Below are 10,476 nucleotides of genomic sequence, written 5' to 3'. Positions count from 1 at the left end.
CCCTTTCACAGATCTCCCATGGTCTCTGTTCTCTATTATTTTGTGCTTCCCTCTCCTGCCCCTCATCTCCTGCCTTGTTATATGTTCTGTGTGATAGCTCTTATATGAGCCTCGACATGGTATACAAAAAAAAAACAAAAAAAAACATCTGGGTCGTCACATTGGAAAGTTTCAATCCATCAGTCAATATCGATACAAGCAGACATTTCAGGTCATTTAATGTTTTGGAAACTTTATTGGTTGATAATAATAAAAGAAATATGCACTTTCTTGTAACTCTAATTTACTGGAAACTTAAAGTGATTAAAAAAGCCACAAAAAATCACTTCAATAAATGTCTTGCTCTATAAGTAATATTGATTTTTATAGCTTCTCCCTTGTTGACTTTTTATCTAAAGGATCATCGGGTATGACCACCACCAATATTGTCAATGAATTAAAGGAATAACCAAACATTTTCTTCATTTCCACAATGCTTCATTTACTGCTCTCCTCTGTTCCCCTGATCTGTAAAAGAAACAATATCAATGTCATGAAACGTAATTTGTATTCCTCAAAAATATATCTCTTGAGATTCCTTGGACTTCACAATAATATAAACTGAAATAACAATGTGAAAAAAACAGCAGTGACTCAATGTCGTTTAAAAGCACAGGAATATTGCAGATGACAACTCAAACTTCATGGCAAGAACATTTATTTTATTCATTTTAACAATTGTTCTATCCTCTTCCTGTAACAATCTTCAGAGTACTTCTGACAGAGCAACTGTGGCTGTAAGGTAACTGTGGCTGTAAGCAACTGTGGCTGTAAGGATGTTACTTTTAAAACTCTTTGGAGGAGCTTCTTGGCAGTCCAAGAAGGAACAATCTTTTTCTAAAGTTCCACTTTGATAGCCATACCAACTGTCCATCTTTCCTGTTTATTCAAGCTCTGACACCAAAAAAACTAAAAAGCATGATTTCTGGGAGTTTATCACGTTCCACACCTTTTGGAAACCCTCAAGAAAACATCAAACCTTCAGAACCCAAAGGGTTAGAACTTTGTTCTATCTTCCAGAAAGCTGTGGAAAATCTTCATTGCAGAATGCAACAGACTTTCAAAAATGAGGCGTAGTGATACAGCTGATTCATTGCTTGAGCGGTTATCCATGATGGAAGGACATGATCCATCATATTGTGTTCTCTAATGCACTATTGTTGCTATATGGTGACAAAATGGGAAGTCAATCATCATGTACTAAGCTCTCGAGCTAGACAGAGCATCACTTCTGGTGAAGAAGTTTCTCATCTCGGGTTACAATCCTGGATGAGTCACTACTCTGACACTGGAAGTCAGGGCAGTAATTTGAAAATAATTTCCTGCCAGTGATACCTCACCTACTCTCTGAAAAGGACACTGTTGGATATTTAGTGTCCGTAAACTAATGGTGGCATAGGGCACACCCAGTTTCACACCCATCTGAGGGACGGTACACATTGATTAATCACCCTGCTTGTGAAACACCACGATGGCAGTTGATACCTTAACTGATATTCAAACTGAGGCTAGACAGCTCAAAAGTGAGTATGCATACCTCTAAGCCATGCAGCCCACCTGTTATCTTCAAATACAAGTAAATTTATCATGCATCGTCTGTCCAGAATGGGTCACAGAATCGACGTTGGCAATGGGAGGTTCCTGAAAGATGGACAGTTGTAAAGTGTTTTTTGTTTTTTTTGTAATCAGTCATGAAAAATGGCCAATGAAGGTGGCATACCATTCAGAAATTAATCCCAGTATCCCTTCCCCAACCTGTTACCATTTTCAGTCCCTCAGCATGGACTCGATGAGATTCCGAGATGGATGCTCCGTTAATAGACCCAGGACAGCATTCATTACGCCTTGTCCATTGGAAACACAGTGCACGGGTAGGCGGATAATCTTGTGCTCCTTTCTGGCCCACACAATATTCTTGTGAATCACTTCATGGCCATTGTTCTGTTTAAATAAATGAAAGAAAAATTAAGATTATAAATCAATCACAGCCAAAGCAGTGAATGTGATGTTTTAGAATGCCTTTGAACTTTCCTAACACCATTCTACCCTCATCTCCATGGGATAACGACTTTCAATATGTTAATGATCTACAGGGTATGCCAAAAAACCCCCCATAAATCCACAATACATTAATTCATATTCTGAATTAAATGAAACTCCAGGAAAATGTGCCACATTTTGTGTGACACATGCACCAAATATCAGGCCCGTAACTTGTGAGACTTCACTTTGGCATTCGGTCGATCACATGCTTCAAATGTCCACTTCTGCACTGAATACAGATTTTAACAAGAGGGGTGAAGTTGTTGATTATGCACTTACATTTGGCAAGTAGGATGGACCTAATGTAAGGGTCTCAAGCAAACCTCATGAGGCAGTACTGTGCCCAAATAGAGATTGTTCCTTAAGTTGACTTGACCATGAAAGCCTCGTCAGAGAACCAAATGTCGATGAGAAAACCAGAGTTCTCCTCAATTTTATCCACAAATCAGAGCCATTTCGAGATGCTCGTTTTTGTCTGGGAAAGTGAGTTTGTATCTGACTTGTGTTTCGTATGAATAAAGTTTCATGTCGTCATGGAGAGTCCTCCTGAGACTTGACACTGTCAGTCAATGTTCTTGACTGCGGCAGCTCAGGGACATTTTGGACAGTTTACGACCAACTGCTGTACCCTATCAATGACCTCAGGAGTTCTCAGCGAAGTTCGTCCAAAAGGAGTTGGTCTGTCTGTTGATTTTGAGTTTAATTTGTGCACAGTTCCTTGCTCTCAAAATTTTTCATTCATTTGAATATTCTGTTTTCATGGGCCATCTGCAGTTAAATTTTCCCTTGAATGAACTCTCTGAGTTTGGATTTCAGAGAAAAATATTTTTCTTCATTTGTCCAGGGCATCATTTCTTACAGGACCGCAGCTATCATTATTTGAAATAAGAGAGACATCAGCGTGTGTCAGTCAGTGTGTGTCCTCCATAACTCCAAAACCATATAACCTAGCGGCACAAAACTTTGCATGCATACGAAGAGAACTCCAAGGGAGTGCATAAATGAAAACTGTGTGTTTGAGTAAATTTAAGAACCTCTCTTGAAGATAATTAACGGCTTACCTTCATAAAAGGCTTATCCTTGGTCAGCCAAACTTCACCTCGCAGGGGTCTCGACCACTATTGTGATTTGGCCTCCTGAAAATGCCTTACCTTGCAACAGGTCGCAATGGTTTCTGTACGATCAAGCTTCATACCTACGAATCGCTGTATACATTGCTAATCGCTTGCCAAGCCAGCCATTCCTTATCAACCGATGTTTGCAAGCCGTGGCGATGCAGTGCTTGCTTCACCAGTTCCATTGGAGTGCTTGCTTGAGTGCTTAAGCCACTTGGTGAGCGCTCTACAAGCTGCTTGGCTTGAATTACCTAAAAATAAATTAACGGTGAATAAAATGGAGGGTTTGGATTTGTTTTTTTGGCATACCCACACATATTCATATCCATGAGGAGTAAGAGCTTGAAAGCACCTACAGATACACTTTTGAGTACTTTCTTTATGGCTATGATAATATATTTGGGACCATCTCTCTTGAGCGTTGTCGTCCTCTTCTCACCTACATTCCCTCTGATTGTATTGTCGTGCTCATGGAGGCCACTAACGGGTCCCCGTAAACGTGGGGTCTTGCCTGCAGATGCTGAACGGTTATAATCTCCTCTGGAGGCGTTACTGACAAGGCCAATCCCGGCGGTCCAAATTACTCGAAGAAAAACAGGACGAGGAAGGTGTCATGTATTCCTTTATCAAATTATCAACTTGTATTAACAATCAAGAAGCAAACCCTGCAAGAGAAGGGGACCGTGGAGGACAAACGTTGAGACTTTCTCTCGGGCGAAGGGGACACGAAGCAGTTCACGATAAATTGGCAAGAAGAAATAAATATAAATGATAAATGAAATACAGCAAATGCAAACCTCCCTTTCTACGCTCGCACACACGCACGCACACGCACGCGCGCACACGCGCACACACACACACACACACACCAGTGAATCCTTTCTCTTTCTCCCGTCTTTACAAGCCCGGCACCGTTTGGTCGAGGAGAGAAGTGAAGGACGATGGCGGTAATCCAGTAGATGAAGGTGAGGGATGACAGCGGAAGACAAACCCAGCTGAGATCGACCTTCCTGGCTCGTGCTCCACCGGCTGTTTCAACACAGCAAAGAGGTCACACGTAGCTCTGCCGGTCCAATCACAACTCAGTTTCAACCACGACCAACAGACGACTTTCCACCAACTTCCTCTCTCCTTCCTCTTTTCTTCTTTCTTTCTTTCCTATCCTCAGCACCGAGTTAACATGGGAATGGTCGGTGGAAACTCAACCAAGTCATGAATGTCCCTGCTTGATCATTTCTCTCTTATGAACTGGCCTCTCGCTCTTGCTCTGGCTCCGCTCTCTTATGTGGCGTCCTCCTCTTCTCAAAGCTTCCAGGCTCACCCATTGGATATCTCTCAACCTTTCTGGCCTTTTTGAAGCTTCAGACTCTCCCTTTGGCTCTCTCTCTCGGCCTGTTATTCACCGAGTTGTGCAGGCTTGTCCTCCCTCTCTGGACACCGTACACCTCTCTTCTGAAGCTTGTCACTGTTATAGCAAAGGAAAACATGAAAGACAACTTACTTACCAAATCCCCTTTTCGAGCTATTTGCTTGACGATTACACATTTCTCCCTTTCAGAAATGCACATTTACGAGACAAATTAGCACGTCTACGTCCCTACTTAATACATTGAGATGCTACCGGCTCAAACAAACAATACTTCATTCCAGCTACCCTTTAAAGACATAACAACCCCCCCCCACAAATGTAACAGTATTATTAGTCCAGGATTCGTAAACAACAAAATAATTTTCGTACCTTTTCAAAGAGAATTATCATGTGAACAGCAACCTCATGTTAACCACAATCGAGGCAATTAATCCAAGCAGTTACCAACACATGCTGGAATATAATGCTCCATGGATGAAATTAATTATCGATCACTTGAATAAATTGACGCACAAGTCAGGTCAGGTATCTGAGCATGTGCCGGAGTAGCACAATGCTGTTTCGACTCTCCGCCGGTACTCCAGGGGCATCGGTCTGGCCAAACCCCTGGCCCATCCCCATCTCCTGGAGATGCTGATCAACCTGCTGTAACCATGAGATACGTGGTTGGCCCATTAGCCTCCTCCACTCAAGAGGCTCCCCCGCTGAGTGAATCTGGTGAGCAGGGTCAGCATCAGGAAAATGAGCCACATGTCCAGACAGCCGCAGCGGATGCTCATGGACTATGCAGGTAACAAATCTCATTTGAATCTCTCTCAGCAACTGCTCATTGAACAAAACGTCTGACCAGCAACAGCCAAGGATTCTCCGAAGAGAGCTGGTACCAAGGAATTGTCTCTGTCTCAGATCCCTGGACAGAGTCCAAGTCTCACATCCAGAGAGCTCACTGGAAGCACCATCGACCTGAAAACTCAAACTTTCTTTCTCCCACACAGGTACCGGCAGCGCCACACCCCATGATCCAGTGAATTCATGACTCCCCAGTCCTGAGCCAGATGTCTGTTGACCTCTGGCTCACAGCCAGCAGAGACATGAATATCCATCCATCCATTGGGACCAGATGATTAGTTTTGGTGGCACCCCATGAATATCCATCCATCAGTGCAGGGCATTGGTGCTGCCGAAGCAGTCTCCTTGGCTATTGGGCACAATCCTGGGTGGTTCGCCACTCCGACACAGGATACCAGCAAGCTGGCACTCATTTTGCCGACCTTGGACGGATGACAGGTTGAGTTAACCCCACCTGGTATTAATTCAACAGGTGAGCGGGATTTGAAATCAAGATGCTGGGATGCCGAGCCCACCCTCCCAACCAAAAAGCCAACACCAGGCATACATGAATGTCACTGCCAAGATAAGTGAATCTCTCCGTGACCTCAATATCCTTGCCACAAACAGGTAGAGACAGGATATTACCATCCAAGATGTCATTGAAAGCCTGGATCATAGTTTTGACCCAGGCAACCCATAATCCCAGTGGCTCTGACTCCACATTCTGCACCTGGAAAGCCCACATAAGGATATCCAATGTCTCTGCAAAGATGACTGCATCATCTGCGAAATCATGGTCAGAGATCTTGACATTCCCAAACGATGCACCGCAGCTTGATCTCTCCAACATCCTCCCTAAAATCCAGTCCATACAAGTGCTGAAAAGTGTGGGGGCCAGTACACACCCCTGACGAACTCCAGTAACAACTGGAAATAAGTCAGAGATGGAACCATCACATCTCACAGCACTCTCAGTACCAGAGTATAGTTCAGAAATCAGATTGATTAGTTTTGGTGGCACCCCACGAAGACTGAGAATCCTCCAGAGAACATCCCGATTCACTGCATTGAAAGCTTTGCAGAGATCAACATTGGCTGTGAGCAGCCCCTCTTTAAACTCTCGCCTGCATTCGCTGAGGACCGGAAGAGCAAGGATATGGTCAATCGTTGTCCTCTTTGGTGGAAAGCCTGACTGCTTTGGTGCTGGTTCTCAAGCAGATGGTGGCGAACCCTATCAAGTATTATTCAAGCAAAGAACTTGCCTGGCACTGATAGCAGCATCACCCCTCTGAAGTTGTTACATTCCTGGCGATCACCCTTCCATTTCCAGAGAGGGACAACAAGACCCCTCTTCCACTCAGTTGGGAAGATGCCTGTGCTCCAAAGAGAACACAGAACTGCATGCAACGACACAAGTGAAGTATTTCCACCAGCCTTGACAAGTTCAGCATTGGTGCCACAGATCCCAGGAACTTTATCCCCTTTCAACTGGTTCATGGCAACATGTGTTTCCACAAACGAAGGCGGTTCACAGTCAATTGGAGGGTCAACAAGAGGGAGAGTAACAGCCCTGACATCCAACTCATCAGTTGGTGGGTCAGCCTGGTACAGCCACTCAAAGTAACTGACGAAGCAGGCCCTCACTTCAGACTCCTCTGTCAAGAGCCCACCACACTCCGTTCAAACTGCAGTACACAGAGGGACAGGCTTGGAGGAATGCAATGAACAATTTCCTTTGTAAGCAGGATGAGAGTCACTTGACCACAGGTGATGCTCTCCCGTTTCACAGATTCCACACACACACAGGACTCCCTGTCCCCCCTCAGCGAACATACAGTGATACGCCTCAGCACCTTGAACAGCTCAGCTCTGCGACTCTGGTCAATTGTATCCATTGCTCCTTGGGAGACAACGTTCTTCTTTTCCTAACGGTGGGTTCTAAGACAACCAGCGGCAACACTAAAGATGGTCATCTTGAAGGCACTCCACCACTCTTCAGGATCCCACAAAACAAATCCCCGCTCAGCCTGTTAACAAATTCCTCAGCTTGCCAACATCCAGCCGAGGCTATGATAAAACCATTCACCTGAAGTTGATCTGCAACTTCAGATTTGCGAAAACACTCCTGGTGGTTGGTATTGAGGAACTGAGCACTCCGGTTGATCCAGCAGTTCTGGGGCATTCTCCAGTGAGCATCAACGAGCACGTGGTCAATCTCCTTTGCCACACCACTGGCCAGTATTCAAATTTCAATTCCAGCAATGAGCCTGTGGGCACTGAAAGCATCAACCAACCATCCTAAGTCCATGACTTCTTGCAAAGTCAAGGAAATTAGTGCTATTCTGGTTCACAGTTCCTGACACATGGGAAACAACACACATCTCGTAACCATCCCTATCAGTGCCAGTCATTGCATTGAAATCCCCCCAAATTAGAAGTTTATCCCGCCAAGATCACTGGACAACTACAGACTCGAGCATGGCATTGAATGCCTCCTTCACATTAAGATCACTCGCCTTAGTCCGAGTATCTACAGAGACCAAGGAAATGACATCCAAAGGGTGACCAATCCTCAGTCTCATAATATGCTCATTGACCGGTGTTACCTTAATTATTGTGGGAGTCAGCTTATTGGACACAGCTATAGCAACTCCTTGAGCATGGTAACCATCAGAGCGACCCGTCCAGTAGTAAGTGCAACTTAACTTAGTCCAGTAGTAATATCCATACACCCTCCTCAACAGGTTTCCTGGTGAGCGAGACGGTTTAGTCGCCAGCAACCCGACCATGAAACAGGTTAGTACAGGTTTTACATGTTACCTGAATCAAGTCAGAGATCTGATCTGGCCTGACCTAACAATGAACTTTTCCCCTTCCACTTCATAGTGGAAGGGGAAAAGTTCATAATGCTCGTTTTACCTTACCTTGCCCAATTCACTGAAGAGGAACAGATGGATGATACGTCTTACCCTATCTGCCATCTCAGTTAGACAGTGTCTTACCTGTCTTGCACGACGGTATGCAGATAACTTGAATGAACAACATGTACTTATGCATGTTAAAAATGTCCACAAACATTGTTTCGGGTTTTAAACTAGTTACTGATCACTACCCCACAAACATAACAGTACCATTCTTTGTAATTTGAATTGATAGTTATTTTCTCACCCAGTGGTGTTATATTAAATTCCCATCCAGGAATGGCTCACCTCAGTAGTTGTTCCACAGCTACTCAATGGTGTCTGAAGACTGAGACGCCGTCCCACATGCTGTCCTCTACAGGACGGGTTGTTCAGGTGGATGTTAGATCCGGTGTAACCCACGTGGTCAACATAAGCAGCACGGATAGAGATTTCCATGTAATCATTGTTGCAGGCCAAAATAATGTTATCGCCTGCGATGACATTTTAACAAATCGAATATTTTAAACACAGAAACAAACCGAGCTCAATGCCGGTTGGAAAACAGTGGACTCATGATGAAAATGATACAATTCACATTTCACAAGGAGTATCAATGTTGCAGTTATATATGAACAGAAAAATACATCTCGCCCAGGGCAATGAGAAACCTTGCTCAGTATACAACAACTTGCTTCTGGGTTTGGGCAGCACAGGTTGTAAGCGGGATTTATTGCCAATCCCAATTTAGCCTGAGAACATAGAGGTGGACTTTCTCTTTAAACATTTTTATTGTATCCAGAGTCAATGCTCGTGGAAGAGCTCAAACGTTGAATGGATCAGAACATAACAGGACAAGAGGAACAGTAGAGGTGGGTGTGGGGGAGAGGGGGGAGCACCAACAGCGGAGTTGAAGGACAAAATAGAGGGAGATTTGGACAAACAATGGGTGTGTGGGGGAATGGACGCAATGGGTGGAAAATATGGATACAGAAGGAGTTCCTTTGGGGGACAATTTGTGGACAAAACGATTGCAGTTCCATTGGGGACAATTCGCCTTTGAATGGGATAGATAAGGTGATCTATGATTTCGATATAAATGTGATAAAGGAGTGGTGATGTTTGTCAAACTCAGGTTATTGCATGACTGATGTGGAACTTAAGTTGTGGGGTTTCCAGCATGCAATTGATGCTCTTGTGGTTCTTAAGGGTACAGGGCAAAGGGCCTGAAGGAGTTGCTGAAGTAGTGCAAGGGAAATTGTGTAGTAAATTATGTAGATAGGATATATACAGCCACCATTTAACATCCACGAGGCATTGGGTGGATGCTAATTTGAGATGGTGCTTTGTTATTTAAGCAAGCGGTTTTATTTTGCCTGGATGGGGTCGAGCTTCACTAATATTGCTTCAAATTCCCCCACCCTCCCTCTTCTCCTCCAACTAATCCAAGCTTTCCAATTTCTGCAATGTTGGCATGTGTCTAGGTGAAGAAGTAGTCGTGTTGAGGTGCCAGTAGGTGAGTTACCCAATACCGAGTGGCCAGCCTCTGTCATGTCGTTATAACTCTGGTATTGATGTGACTGGTTCACCTGAACGTTTATGATTGAATGACATTTTTCAGAATACAGTAGCATTGGGAATAACGAAGAAAAATAAAGGAAGAAGATGGGGGGAAAAGTGAGGCAGATGGAAGAGAAAGCGAGAAAGAGTTAAACAACAAGAAAAAGAGCAATCAGAGATTGCAGACCCTCACCGGAACTTGCTTTGTGTAGTGCATTTTGTGTGTAGTGTTTGCGTACTGATGCATTACATAATTACTAATAAACATAACTATAACTGCCACTTTATAACGGCTGGTAGTGATGAACGGGTACCAAGATGTCCCACTTTGATGCAACCTCGCTTCGATCGGGCACCTGAGCCTGAGCCTGACCCATGACGTTTTTTTATTATCGTTCAATTGAATTCAGAGTGGGATAAAAAAGAAATTTAATTTAAATCAAACGGAAGACCAAATAGGTACAGTCCTGAATTGGAGTAATCAGAAGGAACCAAGCAAGCAAAAAGTAAAGATGAAGTCATCACAAGGAACCTGGATAGGATTTGGGTTTCAGCTGCTACTCCTCCACACTCAAACACCCTCCAGGTACAGTCACCAAGTGAGCCTCATTCAAAAAAA

At 44.0% G+C, this 10,476-nt stretch overlaps 1 protein-coding gene across 1 annotated transcript in view; it reads right to left on the bottom strand.

Moving 5' to 3' along the window:
- Positions 1 to 214: 214 nt before the first annotated feature.
- LOC147028153 (scavenger receptor cysteine-rich domain-containing protein DMBT1-like) overlaps positions 215 to 10,476 on the bottom strand; it is a 123,217-nt gene continuing 112,955 nt past the window's right edge. Inside the window, exons 4-6 of the mRNA XM_085876541.1 lie at positions 8,607 to 8,791; positions 1,802 to 1,980; positions 215 to 507 (exon numbers count right to left, since the gene is read on the bottom strand). Coding sequence (XP_085732667.1) covers positions 1,807 to 1,980; positions 8,607 to 8,791 — 359 coding nt within the window. The 3' untranslated portion in view covers positions 215 to 507; positions 1,802 to 1,806. The remainder of the gene's footprint in view (positions 508 to 1,801; positions 1,981 to 8,606; positions 8,792 to 10,476) is intronic.

Source organism: Eptatretus burgeri, chromosome 4 (genome assembly GCF_056783735.1).
Source record: "Eptatretus burgeri isolate ZD-2024b chromosome 4, Ebu_testis_v1, whole genome shotgun sequence".
Taxonomy (NCBI): domain Eukaryota; kingdom Metazoa; phylum Chordata; class Myxini; order Myxiniformes; family Myxinidae; genus Eptatretus; species Eptatretus burgeri.
This window is presented reverse-complemented; position numbering and strand designations above follow the sequence as displayed.